The sequence below is a fragment of the Stegostoma tigrinum genome, chromosome 18 (genome assembly GCF_030684315.1).
Source record: "Stegostoma tigrinum isolate sSteTig4 chromosome 18, sSteTig4.hap1, whole genome shotgun sequence".
In the NCBI taxonomy this organism is placed as follows: domain Eukaryota; kingdom Metazoa; phylum Chordata; class Chondrichthyes; order Orectolobiformes; family Stegostomatidae; genus Stegostoma; species Stegostoma tigrinum.
Window position 1 is genome coordinate 39,996,094 of NC_081371.1, and position 15,757 is coordinate 40,011,850.

A 15,757-nucleotide genomic window follows, 5' to 3' on the forward strand; every position below is an offset into this window, starting at 1 on the left:
GTGGCTTTGATGTCAGTGTTGTAACTGTACTGGAAGAGTTTAGCTTGGAAAGCATCAAGTTCCGGAGCATATATCTTCAGTACTACGATTGGAATGTTGTCAGGGCCCAAAGCCTCTGCTGTATCCACCTCCGCCAAACATTTCTTTATATCATGTGGAGCAAATCAAATTGGCTGAAGACTGGTATCTGTGTTGAGATAATGGGAACTGCAGATGCTGGAGAATCCGAGATAACAAAGTGTGGAGCTGGATGAACACAGCAGGCCAAGCAGTGCTCCTGAAATGCTGTGTTCATCCAGCCTCACATTTTATTATCTTGGATTCTCCAGCATCTGCAGTTCCCATTATCACTCCTGAGATGCTGCTTGGCCTGCTGTGTTCATCCAGCTCTGCACTTTGTTAACTGGTATCTGTGATGCTGGGAAACACTGCTGGAGGCCAAGATGATTATTCTATTTGGCACTTCTAGCTGGAGATTGATGCAAATGCTTCAGCCTTATTTTTGCACTGGTGTGTCGGCCACCTCCATCAATGAGGAATGGGATATTTGTGGAGTATCCCCCTTCAGTGAATTGTTGAATTGTCCACCACTATTCACGACTGGATGAGACAGGACTGAAGAGTTTAGATCTGATCCGAGGGTTATAGAAATGCTTAGCTCTATCACTTGCCACTTCTGATGTATGGCCTGTAAGTAGACCTGTTTGGTAGCTTCACTGTGATGACACCCCATCTTTAGATATTCCTTGTACTGCTCCTGCCGTGCCCTCCTGCCGTCTCTATTGAACCAGGGTTGATCCCCTGGCTTGAGTAGGAGTTATTCCAGGCCAAGAGGTTACAGATTGTGCTGGAGTTAGTTTTACTGCTGTTGATTGCCCACAGTGCCTCATGGATACCCAATCTTGAGCTGCTATTTTTGTTTGTAGTCTGTCCCATTTCGCATGGTGATAGTGCCGCACAATGTGATGGAAGTTGTTTTCAATGCATCAGCAGGAATTCATCTCTGCAAAGACTGCACGGTGCTCACTTTTACTGATATAATGGACAGATGCATATTGCAGAAGGCAGCTTGGTAAGGATGAGGTCAAGTGCGTTTCTCCCTTTTGTTGATTCCCTCACCATCTACTGCAGATACAATCTAGTAGCTATGTCCTTTAGGATCTGATCAGGTCGATTGTTAATGCAGCTACTGAGCCATTGTTGGTGGTGGACATTGAAATCCCCACTCAGAGTCCAATCTGTGCCCTTGCCACCCTCCGTGCTTCTTTCAAGTATTGTTCAACATGGAGGAGGACTGATGCATCAGCCTATAGAGGATGGAATGTGGTAATCAGCAGGAGGTTTTCTTGTCCATGTTTCACCTGAAGCCAGAAGACTTCATTGGATCCAAAGTCATGTTGAGGACAGCCAGAGCAACTTCCCACTGACTGCCAAAAAAGGGCCCAAATCTAATTTGCCTTCTCTTGATAGCTTTTCCTAACCAACTTGCAGTCTTTCTTGATAAAAAGCCAGTTTGGGTCAATGATTACATGAGTGATAAATGCATGTGACTTATTGAGATGTAGGTCGCAGAGTTTTGAATTACAGAGGTAGATGTGGGAGGTCAGCAGGACTGTGTTGGAATAATTAATTCTATGTCACAAAAGCATAAATGTAGATTTCAACAGCTGTAATGTAATTATTTAATTTTATTGTTATATTTATTGTTAATTTGTGTTTTTGGCTTTTTATTTAGTAACATGTTGGCTTTCTGTACATCTGAAGTTAATAATTAAGTTATATTTATGTAGCCATGGTGATTTATTTTATAACACTTTAAGGCCTGGCTTAAAAAATTGTGGATTTTGGTGATCACTGATGGATTTTTATTGACTTTAGATTTTTTACCCAGCCATGTGAATAATGTGAACATTTGCTAGACATTTCTGAAGTGGTTTTTATTAAGATTAAAGAAAATACCCATTGCTTAGAGAGAGAATTCTTATCATTTTAATTTGAATTTCGAGCAGTCCAGTGAAGTGCTTCGATGAAGATACTCCTGATCAAAGAAATCCACTTAAAATATACTCAATAATACTAATTAGAGTTTGTGAATGTGAGGGAACTGCTGTTCAGTTTTTTCCAATAGTTTAAGTGAGATTGCAAATCTTGCAAACTTTCCAAACACAGGTTCAAAAACGCATTTGAGACAAATTGACTGTACATGGCTTTTAATATTTTGTATCTTGCATAGTTCTTCAGTATGGTTCAGATTTATTTGGAAAAGTAAAAGCAAAGTCATTCAACATACAAGTGATTTCCTCTAATCCTCTCATCAACTGTCTCTCAAACACACAGCTATCTTCTGCTGTTTAATCATGATGGTTTTATAATGCCCCACCAGTTAGGGGATGATATATTTTTGGACATTGTTACATCTGTATTATGTTATGAAAGAATTATAACTTCATGAAACTGTGCAAATGTTTTTTATTGTTTGAAACTCTGGTTAATATATTTCTAATTTGTTGTTTGTAAATTTATGGTGAACCAGTTTGCTCCATTGCAATGTATTTGATACAGGTATTATTTTGGAAAATATATTTTATGTTATGTTTTAATAATGGTTTAGTTCATTTCCCAATTTCAGTTTATCTATTTTTAGTTTCTTAAAGTCTAAAAATATTTCAATGTTTGATTGAATGCAGGCTCAGTACATGTTCTTACATCAATGTGCTTTGGAGCTATTGAATAACAAAGGAACCAATCGAGCACTGTGGTTTGTAAATTATGCTGCTTTGCAAAAAATGGACTCGCTAGATACAATGGAAGGTAATACGACAAATTCAAAATAACATACAATTATGAAAAATGACCCTTTTTAGAATACTTATAGAGCTAAAGATCCTAGTCACCACTGGGAGCCAAAAATAAATTGAAGCATATCCTAAAAATTATAGTGATTGGTGTTATTATATTAGCACTTGGCACATTCATATCAAACTGTCCTGCCCACTGTTTAACATAGGTGTTTAATATTTACTGCACAGACTCATGCATCCATTCGAAAGTTAGAAAGAAGAACTTGATGCAATTATATAAAACATTCACATAGTATTCTAGGTTTCGAAATGTCACATTGCAAGCATTCTTACGATATCGCTCAGAATAATTTCCAGTGTATATTTACCAATGTGCCTCTCCTTGCCTCATCCCATAACACTCTTAAATACCACAAACACAAATATACTGGGTAGCTTCTGTATTCCAACTATATAGAAATATTTTATGTATGAATAAAGCACTAACAGTACTATATTCTTTGCATGACTCCCAAAGATTGCATAGGAAAGGGCTTACCAGAGCTTAATGTTACGAAGTGTTCCTGTGAGTAAGCAGGAACTCTATCGAAGACTGTTAGGCTTCCAGTCATAGAAGCAGAGTTCAAATCACCGTCTTCATTGTCAATCAAATGAGCAAAAAATCTTGCAAAACAGGTCACACCCGCTCTTAGATAACAAAGTGTGGAACTGGATGAGCACAGCAGGCCTAGCAGCATCTTAGGAGCACAAAAGCTGACGTTTCAAGCCTGGACCCTTCATTCTTGACCAGTTATAATATCCAACATAGCAAAGAGGTCTAAAATTCATACTACAACATCAGGAAAATAATGAAAATATATATAAATATCTTTTACTAAGAGAAGTCGGATTTAAATTTGGTATTGATTGTGTTAGCCTTCTGAGAACGTTGCACGCCTCTTGCGTTTATGGACACTCCTAAACAGAATGAAAAAGATCATTTCAACAACAACAGAAAAAAAAGAGTCTCCAACAATTACCAAATGTCATAAATGACTTAAAGTCATTCCTGATTATTGAATTGCTTGTATCAGAACAGTTCAGGCAGAAGAAACTGATGGGGAAGGAATTTTGCTCTGCAATTCTACCCACAACTAATTTTCTTTAGGACACGACGGATGTTGAAGTTAAGGATAGCTGTTTGATTATTCTAGGTCAAGTTGGTATAAGGAAGAGGGAAGTGTTGGGCATTCTGGAAGGCATTAGGGTGGACAAGTCCCCAGGTCCGGATGGGATCTATCCCAGGTTACGGAGGGATGCGAGAGAGGTAATCGATGGGGCCTTAACAGATATCTTTGCAGCATCCTTGAGCATGGGTGAGGCCCTGGAGGATTGCTAATGTTGCCCCCTTGTGTAAGAAGGGTAGCAAGGATAATCCAGGTAATTACAGACCAGTGAACCTGACGTCAGTAGTGGGAAAGCTGCTGGAGAAGATACTGAGGGATAGGATCTACTTACATTTGGAAGAAAATGGGCTTATTAGTGATAGGCAGCATGACTTACCAACTTGATATAATTCTTTGAGGAGGTGACAAGGCTGATAGATGAGGGAAAGGCTGTGGATGTCATATACATGGACTTCGGTAAGGCATTTGATAAGGTTACCCATGGTAGGCTGATAGAGAAAGTGAAGTCGCTTGGGGTCCAGGGTGTACTAGCGAGATGGATAGAGAACTGGCTGGGCAACAGGAGACACAGAGTTGTAGTGGAAGGGAGTTTCTCAAAATGGAGACCTGTGACCAGTGGTGGTCCACAGGGATCTATGTTGGGACCACTGTTGTTTGTGATATACAGAAATTATCTTGAAGGTATAGATGGTTTGATTAGCAAGTTTGCAGATGACACTAAGATTGGTGGAGTAGCAGATAGTAAAGGGGACTGTCGGAGAATGCAGCAGAATATAGCTAGATTGGAGAGTTGGGCTGAGAAGTGGCAGATGGAGTTCAATCCAGGCAAATGTGAGGTGAAGCATTTCGGAAGATCCAATTCAAGAGCAAACTATATGGTAAATGGAAAAGCCCTGAGGAAAATTGATGCAAAGAGAGATCTGAGTGTTCAGGTCCATTGAACCCTGAAGGTGGCAACACAGAGTGAACAAGAAGACATATGGGTAATAAAATGTGAGGCTGGATGAACACAGCAGGCCAAGCAGCATCTCAGGAGCACAAAAGCTGATGTTTCGGGCCTAGACCCTTCTTCAGAGAGGGGGATGGGGTGAGGGTTCTGGAATAAATACGGAGAGCGGGGGAGGCGGACCGAAGATGGAGAGAAAAGAAGATAGGTGGAGAGAGTATAGGTGGGGAGGTAGGGAGGGGATAGGTCAGCCCCGGGAAGACGGACAGGTCAAGGAGGTGGGATGAGGTTAGTAGGTAGGAGATGGGGGTGCGGCTTGGGGTGGGAGGAAGGGATGGGTGAGAGGAAGAACAGGTTAGGGAGGCAGAGACAGGATGGACTGGTTTTGGGATGCAGTGGGTGGAGGGGACGAACTGGGCTGGTTTAGGGATGCGGTGGAGGAAGGGGAGATTTTGAAGCTGGTGAAGTCCACATTGATACCATTAGGCTGCAGGGTTCCCAAGCGGAATATGAGTTGCTGTTCCTGCAACCTTCGGGTGGCATCATTGTGGCACTGCAGGAGACACTGCAATGCCACAATGATGCCACCCGAAGGTTGCAGGAACAGCAACTCATATTCCGCTTGGGAACCCTGCAGCCTAATGGTATCAATGTGGACTTCACCAGCTTCAAAATCTCCCCTTCCCCCACCGCATCCCTAAACCAGCCCAGTTCGTCCCCTCCACCCACTGCATCCCAAAACCAATCCATCCTGTCTCTGCCTCCCTAACCTGTTCTTCCTCTCACCCATCCCTTCCTCCCACCCCAAGCCGCACCCCCATCTCCTACCTACTAACCTCATCCCACCTCCTTGACCTGTCCATCTTCCCTGGACTGACCTATCCCCTCCCTACCTCCCCACCTATACTCTCTCCACCTATCTTCTTTTCTCTCCATCTTCGGTCCGCCTCCCCCTCTCTCCCTATTTATTCCAGAACCCTCACCCCATCCCCCTCTCTGATGAAGGGTCTAGGCCTGAAACGTCAGCTTTTGTGCTCCTGAGATGCTGCTTGGCCTGCTGTGTTCATCCAGCCTCACATTTTATTATCTTGGATTCTCCAGCATCTGCAGTTCCCATTATCTAAGAAGACGTATGGCATGCTTTCATTCATTGGACGGGACATTGTGTACGAGAGTTGGCAGGTCATGTTACAGTTGTAAAGGACTTTACTTCGACCACATTTGGATTACTGTGTACAATTCTCGTTGCAACATTACCAAAAGGATGTGGATGCTTTGGAGAGAGTGCAGAGAAGGTTAACCTGGATGTTGCCTGGAGGGCACTAGCTATGAAGACAGGTTGAGTAAATTAGGATTATTTACGTTAGAAAGACAGAGGTTGATGGAGGACCTGATTGGGGTCTACGAAATTATGAGAGGTATTCACCAGGAGAATAGCAAGAAGCTTTTACCCCAGAGTGGGGAACTCCGTTACTACGGGTCATGATTTCAAGGTGAGAGCAGTGAAGTTTAAAGGATATATGCGTGGAAAGTTCTTTTCACGGATTGTGGTGGGTGCCTGGAACGCATTGCCAGTGGAGGTGGTAGAGGAGGGCACGATAGCGTCACTTAAGATGCAGCTAGACAGATACATGAATGGGCAGTGAGATGAAGGACACAGATCCTTGGAAAATAGGCGACAGGTTTAGATAGAGGATCTGAATCGGCACAGGCTTGGAGGGCCGAAGGGCCTGTTCCTGTGCAGTAATTGTTTTTTGGTCTTTGTTCTTTACCTAAGTGTAGGCATGCATACGCTGTGCAAGCCCAGAAGGTGGCCTAAACTAAATTTAATTCTAACTTACTAAAGGGATTGGAATACCATGGCAAAACTGCATTGGTTGCCTATTTCCATGCCCTTGAGAAGGTGATGGCGAGCTGTTAAAGATGAACAATGAGTGCTGACCTTGATAGCAACACACACTTCGCATGGAGACATTTAAAAGCATTTAAATTAAGCTGTCACCCTTCTGGGGTGAGCCAGGTACTACATTGCCTGTCTGTTAAACTATTAGAACAGTTTGACCATTTTAACTAAAAGAACTGGATGCTAGAAATCAGAAACAAAACCAGTAATTGCTGGAAAAGCTCAGCAGGTATGGAATGCAGCATCTTACACTTGCCTTTAAATAAGATAAAAGTTAAGGTTTAGGATGTCTCCTTGATATATTTTGAGGGGATTTGGTCAGGTACGTAACACAGGCTTTATTGTGGATTTGCTGATAAACATTCCAAAATGTAAGCCCTTGCCAAAGGAGACGATTCTTATGGATTCAACCACACAATGGTGGCCTGATCCCCCATTAATGTTAACACCTCATTTTGGCAGCGTGGTCAGGATTCATGATTTGGGCGCATGGGGGATGGTGTAGGATGATTTGCCGTGACCCCAAAGATCCAAGTTAAAATTAGTCCCCGAGAGTGTAATCTGCAGAGCTTTGTCAGTGTATGGAAAATGCACCATTAGCAGTAAAGGAATATGTAGCTTTTGCACAGGATTAAAATTGCTATGCTGTTAACACAAATTTTTCCATTAATGTGTTTTAGGTGATGTGGAATTGGAGTGGGAGGAAACAACCATGTAATTCTCAGACACTGCGGCAAGTTGTTAAGACGCTTACACTAAATTCATTTCAAAGGGGTCTTGCAGCACAGTGTTAGTGCTGTTACCGCTAGACCAGGAGGCCTGGGTTCAAACCCTACCTACTCCAGAGCTGTGTAACATCCCTGAATATGTTGATTGTAAATATTTAAATCATTTCAGGAAATTAACTTAGAAACTTTTGTATCTCCGGCCCACATTAGGGCCTTGATTTTACTATGCTGCTTATTTTTGCTCTTTTATATCTTATTGCATTTTTTTCATTGTAAAGTGAGCCAAATAAGTCGTAAAGTTTTATTTTTCATGACACTGTTGCTTTTGCTGTGCATATTTTAGATAGTAGTGTGTAATTTTATGTGTAAGTATGTTTGGTTTGGAAGTAAATATAAATTTGAGTTCTGTGTATTATTTTAATCACCAAAGTTTTATTGTGACTTTTGAATTATCTCCACTCCTGATCCAATTGGCTCCCTTTGGCTTCTGTAGCTGAACTCTGTGCACACTGGCAGAATAGTCTATGGTCCAGAACAGCTGAACACTCACCCCTCTGACACCATAGAAATTAATCTCCCAGTGCAATTCAGACTGTGGGTCTTCAGGCACACTGTACTATATACACATGCTACTTTGTACCAATTCAAACAAAGCTTTCTGGTTGGCCCTTGTTTTTATCTGGATGTACTTCCATTCTGTAATTTTAATTTTCCTTTTGTTGAAGTGAAGGAAAAAAAACCTGCTTTGAGAAACTAATCCATTTAAAAATTTGCTTGCATTGAGGACCGAGCATAATATCAAGCAATCGAAGTGTAAATCTGACAACTGCGTGTAAATTATACCATACAAATTTATATAAGACTTTGAGTCAGGAAAATGTTTAAATATTATTTATTTTAAAAGAAGGTTTGTACCTGACGATACGTAATGGAGGTCTAATGTATATATTTGCTTGAATTCTTTCTCTCTATTTTAACGTAAGTGTGAAGTTGTTCATTTTATCTTGCTGGAAAGAGACAAGTAACCCAAAGCTTTCTATCTTTTATTTTCAGAATTGAAAGAATGCCACATTTCAGACAATCATGTCAATTTATACCACAATGGAAAGATTTTCTTATTTGTTGGTAGATTGACCCTGATTTTGACCCTGATTGGTTGAGGCATTATCATGGTGCTAGAAATGGAGAACTGTAGACGACTCATGCTTCCAAATATTCAGAAGCAGCTCAAGCATTTTACACATTCCTTTCATTTGTAAGGGATGGTTGCCTGTGATGGAATATATGTCTCTTTGTATGAGCAATATCACTTAAAGTCATGACTGAGCAACGAGTTAATTTGACCAACAAGCTAACAAAGCCGTTTCATGCTGTTATGATGCTGTGGTGACAAGAGTGGAATTATCCACTTTTAGGATGCTGCCATCAATCCAAACAGATATTCAGCTCATCGCACAATAATGCAACTTCACATATGAATTTCAGTTGCCAGTGTGATACTACATCCGTAGATTGTGTAGTGCAACAATTAGTTGATCAAAAGGCTAATTAACTATATTTAATGAACAAAGTTGAAAATTGCATTATATCAAAGAAATTGGCTTATAAAGATGCCAGAGATGGTGGTAAACCTGAAGATTGGGAGTAGCATATGCCCTACCATAGGTGGAGAAGAAGCTGATAAGGAAAGAGAAAAGAGAATATGAAAGTAAGCTAGTAAGAAACAGAAATGTGTGCTGTTGATATGTGAAAGGGAAAGGATTAACAAGGACAAGTGAGGGCCCAATACAAGTAGAGACAGAAGAATTTCTAGTGGCAAGCAAGAAAATGGAAAATAAACGAGGTATTTCTTACCTTCTGTCTTCAAAAAAGATAAGATAGAATCTCCAGAAATACAAGTCAACTAAGTGACTTTATAAACAGAGGAATAAAAAGAAATTAGTATTAGTAAAGAGGCAGTACTTGAAAAGGTTTCTGGATTGGGGGTGATAAATCTTCTGGATCAGGTGCGCCTAATTCTAGAGTTTGGAAGGAAGTAGCTGTAGAGAAATTAGAAGCGTTGGTGGTTACCTTTCATAATTCATTACTGTTGCCTGTGCTTTGGACACTGGCAAGTTTATACGTAAACTTGTTTTATTTGGGGAATACTTGTGAGACAAACAAAAATGTTACAATTTTATTCACAAAATGCACGAAAAACACAAAAGGAGCTGGATGGCCAAATGTTACTGTAAACCCTGCTCTTTCATTATAAAACTCTAGATTCTTATATTAATTTCACTACCAATTGCAACATTAAGTCTTTGTTGAAATCCTTGTCAAAGCTACTACTGGCTACCAGATGGCCATGCTGTATAGTTGGCTTTGATGAACTTGGTGAAGATTGGTCCCACATGTGGTCATCTTTTCCGTCTCTCTCCAAGTAGCTGGAGGTCCACTGCATTGAGTCTTCTTTGAGGGAATAGTCACCAGATTTCCCTTCTTCTTATCACTCTTTTAGCCAAGTGATCTTCTTGATCATAGTGCATCCAAAGGGATCCCCAATACCAGTTATGAAAGACTCTGGGCATTCCATTGGCATCCATTCTCTGATGTTTTAAGGTTATAACCCTCCCCAAACATGATCATGGCAGGAACCCAGGGCTTTGGTGAGTCTGGTCAAAACTCTAATAGATAAACCGGTCTTGCTTTCCATGGTAAGTTTGGTTTATCCTTGTCTGCCTTTGTCTTAAGCAGATGCTTTGTGCTTGACATGTCCTGAAAGTTCCATTGGGCTGGGTACTCAAAGGTTGCCAATTCTTTTTTGGGGCCTAGCTGTTCAGGACGTGTGCTGTCTGGCCACAATAGATTCTGGGAAAAATCCCTACTGACTTGAAGGTAGTAATTGTAACCCCACTACCTAAGAAGGGAGGAAGAAAGAGAATAAAGAACAACCAGCCTTTAGCTTTGCCAAATATTAAAATCAATTGTAGAGATGTGACAACAGAACTTTCAGGGAATATTTGTAAAATTGGACAGAGTCAACATGGATTTATAAAAATGGACATCATGTTTGAAAAAGCTGTCAGAGTTTTTTTTATGACAGTGTTACTTGTAGCATTAATACCAAAGAATCAGATTTTCAGAAGGCTTTTGCTGAGATTCCACACGGGGGCTGGTAAGTAAAATTAGAGCTCATGAGTTTGGTGGGAATAATATTACTGTGGATTGGGAATTGTAAGAAATCAGCAGAGAGTAGGAATAAATAGGATCATTCTCAGGATGGCAGGTTGTTACAAGTGGAATACTGCAAATTCAGGATTGGGTCGACAACTGTTCACAATCTATTTGGTTGTATTTGGACCTTTTGCAATATTTCCAAACCTTGTGATGGCACCAAACTGGGTAGGGGTCAGAAGATGTGAAAAGGATACAAGCAGGCTTTGAGGACTTGGACAGGTTTAGTGAATGGTCTAAAACATGGCAGATGTAATATAGCGCAAATAAATGTGAGCTTCTTCACTTTTGTAGAAAAACAGAAAGGTAAAATATTTCTTATCTGTTAAATACTAAGTATAGTTATCCAAAGAAATCCAGCTGTTCTTTTAAATGGTTCACTAATTGTAGCAGGCAAGTGCCTAAAACAATCAGGAAAGCAAATGATATGTTGACACGATGTGTTGGCAAGGAGATTTCAATTCAGAAACAAAGGTATCTTGCTGCAGTTGTATAGAGCATTGGTGAAGTCACACCTGGAGTATAGTGTATAGTTTGGTCTCCTTATCCAAAGAAGGATATTCTTACCATTGAGTGAATTCAAAGGAGGTTCACCAAATTAACTCCTGGAATGGTGAGAATCTTTTATGAGGAGACACTGAGGAAACTAGGTCTGTATTTTTCAGAGATAACAGTGTCATGCTGGAGGAACACATTGGCAGTTCTTACGATCTCTGTATATTTTAGAATTGTGAAGAGTGAAATCCCATTCAAAATCACAAAATTCTTCCAGTTCTTGACATGGTAGATATAAATAGGATGTTCCCCTGGTGGTGACATCAGAACCAATGACATCATCTTAGGGTAAGATATTTAAAAGGAGGTGAGGAGGGATTTCCTCACTTAGATTGGTGAATGTTTGGAGTTCTCTTCGCCAGAAAACTGCAGAAGTTCAATCATAAAGTAGAAAGATAGAAATCAATAGATTTCCAGAGACAAATGACATTCAGGAATGTGGTTGAAATGGTAGGAGATCAGCCATGATTTAACTGAATGACAATGCAGGGTTGATTGTCTAAATGGCCTACTGCTGTACCTATGGCTGTTCATGATCGACAGATTATAAACTATTACTCCACAAGCCAGCACTTGCAAATCCCAGAACAAAATATATTCTTTTAGATGTGATCCATGCTTGGCAGCACTTATGAACATTCCTTACTGGACCATTAACTACAGTAACAACTAATTTTTGGGAATCAGTTAAAATTGTAACATGAAATTTTTATATTTGACAGGTGACATGAATTCATATGCAGGGACCCATTCCTAACAAAACGTTCAAGTCTTGAAGAAGTCATTGGACTTGAAATGTTAACTGAATTTCTCGCTGCACAGATGATGCCTGACCTGCTGAGTTTCTCTTGCACTTTGTGTCTTGTGCCTGTTTTGAACTACCTAGAAGCATGAGAAGCTTATAGTTTCCGCATTGCTCTTTCAATGGCAATGCTTTAGCTTGTCAGAATTGACTTGCTAACCAGACAGCTTTTCTCCTTAGTATAAATAATTATGATAATTTGAAATTTGGCATTCTTGTATTTGCCCTAATCAATAAGAGCTGAAAAGCTTCTGCAACATGTCTGTCTTTGCAGCAATTTGTTTTAGATGATTTGAGTAAATTTTAGAAGGACAAGCTAAGCATTCCTATGCTAGTAACCGAGATGTAATTTCAGAACCTATATTAGTTGAGCTCCTGTGGCTTTGCTCATGGACCAAAAAATATTTTGTCTCCCATTTCCTTTAGAGAATCACATACTTCCCTTCCATACTTCAATTCCTTTCAACTTACACGAAGTAAAAGTGTTTTATTTATTTTGTATTGCTGTTCCTATAATTAAACATACTTCATTGCACTCGCTGGAAGTATTTTAGCCCTACATGTGTAAATGCAGCTACATGACTAAAGTTATGAATGTGATTGACAGGCTAACAACTGCTATGAGCTATGCCACTCAGCATCCCACAATGGGCTTCTTCTATGTGCTACTGTGAAACTGAGATCATCATAATAATAGAATAATTGTTAATGCGTGAAACTTATTTTTTGTTCTTTCATTATCTGTTATTTGTACATTCTCAAACTATCACACAATTACAGATTGAATATTTTTTAAAATGTTATAATTTAGGTAACTCCATATGTTTTTTTTATGACTGATCACACAGGCCCTGTTAATAAGTATTTAATCTTGAAATGAATAGACCATACCATACTCAACAAATAAAGAAAAATTGCATGACACTAAATTGTTTTCGCTCAATGCAGAATGCTCAGATTTATAAAAATTAAAGGATTCTTTAGTAGGAAGATGCAAATTTAAATCTCAAATGATTATGTTGCATCATTGGAACATTTTCCGATTTTGTTTTAAGAACATTACTATTTAATAGCATTCTATTCATGGTATTGTTGTTTCATTACCTAATGATAGGCAAACACTACAATATATAATTTGCAGTATCTTAAATCATAAATATTGTATGTGAAATACAAAGTACTGTAGTAAAACAAAAATTGTGAAAATAATGGTGTTATTCACTGCCCAAAACATAACATGTAATTGAAGCATTAAATTAAGAAATATATGGTTTGACAATGTGATTTGATGGTGTTTGCTACAAATACTGTAGTTTCTGTGGGCCTTAAACATCATGGGGCACAATCATTGCTGTAGGATATCTAACAAAGGAAGAACATGGGCCAACATCAAGAGGAAGTTAATATCACAATAAGATGAAGACATAGCAGCCAGGAAAAGATTTAGTTGTGAATTCCTAAGCTTAATTTCTAATCAAATTGTTCCATCATTTCTTAATAACCATTCATCAATAGCTGCATTAGGAATATAGTGAATTATGCTATAATCAACTCGGTGCCCTAATGCTATATCTATTTCATACAATAGAACCCCTGCAGCGTGTAGGCAAGCCATTCAGCCCATCGAGTCCACACCGACCCTCTGAAGAGCATCTCACTCAGACTCACACTCACCCCCCCTTACTGTATCCTTGTAACCCCACATTTCCTTTGGCCAGTCCAGCTAGTTTGCACATCCCTGGACACAAGGGCAATTTAGCATGGCCAATTCACCTAACCTGCACATCTTTGGAGTGTGGGAGGCAACCAGAGTGCCCTGAGGAAACCCACGCAGACAAGTCTTTCACACCTGTATGCTGAGTTATAGCTCATTGAGGATGAGTTGTTCATGGATCATCTTCCACATTTTAGGTAGTATTCTATTATTCATGACTCTGCAGGACTTAAAAGTTTTGATTGAAAATGTTGGTTATATGAGTATTTTGCTTTGTATGTCTTTTGCTGCTTACTATACATGCCATGTCATGTAGTGTTACAGATTCACCAGTTTGTCACCTTTGTTTGGGTATGCCTGGTGTCTCTCCTGGCATACTCTCCCAGCAGAAAACAAAAATATGCTGGAGATCACAGCAGGAGAGGCAGCATTCATGTAGAGAAGCACGTTAACATTTTGAGCCTCGATGACTGTTCATCAGAGCTCATGCTCTGGTGATGGTAGTGATAGAAGGAGGCTTTGTTCATAATATAGTAAGTGATATATCAGGCCACAATATTACAGATTATGGTTGAATATAATTCTGCTGCTGATGATGGTCCAGCACCTTCATGATTCAAAAGTTGATGATGGTTCTGGAAACCTCCAGTAATTACAAGGACATATTCTAAATAGATCAAGCCTAGTGTGATTTCATACTTGTTGAAAACACAGTAAGACAAGGCAAAGACAAAAATAGACTTTCATCTCTGAACCCAGGCTAGTAACAAAGTGAGAGTCTTGCACACCTCTGGAGCAGGTGGGACTCAAACCCAGGTCTATATTTCAGGGACACTACCTCTGCACCACAAGAGGACCCTTGACCTTCCTTATACTTGTGGAGGTGTTAATAGCCTCAGCTGTCTCCTCAGGTAAGCAATGGTTTCTTGGCCAGAGGGATTGATACTAATTGATAAATTGAAACAGGCTTATTTGCAAACCATGTCTCAGGCCCAAAACTCCCCTGGTCTTTGGAAAGCTTTACCTGTAAGTTTCTGAAGCCTTGTCTCAGTCTCCTAACCTGCCAGTACCATCTAGTTTATTTTTTTTAACCCCTGCAATTGACTTGAGTCTTCAAGACCATTGACAGTCAGCCTGTCTCAAGGCTAAAAACTAAGCCTGCCCCACATCCAAGTCAACTCCTTTGGAAAATTTCTGAACAAAACCTGACATTTGACTGAAAAGTGTCTGAGGTTTTGCCAACTTAATTTTTCTATGTCTTCAGCAACTTTAAAAGGAATTCTGCACCTCCTGTCTGGCTGAACCCACCTGAGTCTGAGCTCAACAACAACAACAACAACAAAACAAAGTTGCTGGAAAAGCTCAGCAGGTCTGGCAGCATCTGTGGAGGAGAAAGCAGAATTAATGTTTCAGGTCCGGTGACCCTTCCTCAGAACTGAGCTCCTTCAGAGAAAGAATCTTCACTGGACACTAACTTTCTGGACTCGGACAATCATGTGAAATAATATTTATGCCTTTAGTGCTTTTAAGTTAGTTGTAGTTGTCAACTCTTCCCTTTTCTTCCTTTATGTGTGTGTCTATATATGTTATAAAAGTCATTCCCCAAGTTTGAATAAACCATACCTCTGATTTAGCCTGGAAATGAATCACTTTTTGTGGATCATTTTAAAGATTGGACTTCATAAACAGAATCTTTGCGGAAACACCATGTCTTTCAACAAGGAGATAAAGACACCTCTAATTGTGGACAGAAAATGAGAGAAATAAAATAATTTGATTTACTTTTCTCCCCGGTCCTTCATAGTGGTGTCATTGAAAACTGAAATGGCTCATTTTATCTGTAGTGATTGGAGCTAGGTTGACCTCTTTGACTATGAGGTCATTGATTGCGGTTGTTAACCTAGACCAATTAGGAAAGTCTGCACT

General features: G+C 39.8%; 1 protein-coding gene across 5 annotated transcripts in view; it reads left to right on the forward strand.

Annotated features, from left to right (window-relative positions):
- Nucleotides 1–15,347, forward strand: part of ptprq (protein tyrosine phosphatase receptor type Q) — a 206,009-nt gene extending 190,662 nt beyond the window's left edge. For all 5 annotated transcript variants that reach the window (XM_048549585.2, XM_048549586.2, XM_048549587.2 and 2 more), the window contains 2 exons: nucleotides 2,688–2,811; nucleotides 7,497–15,347. In XM_048549585.2, coding sequence (XP_048405542.2) covers nucleotides 2,688–2,811; nucleotides 7,497–7,534 — 162 coding nt within the window. In that variant the 3' untranslated portion in view covers nucleotides 7,535–15,347. The remainder of the gene's footprint in view (nucleotides 1–2,687; nucleotides 2,812–7,496) is intronic.
- The last annotated feature ends 410 nt before the right edge of the window (nucleotides 15,348–15,757 follow it).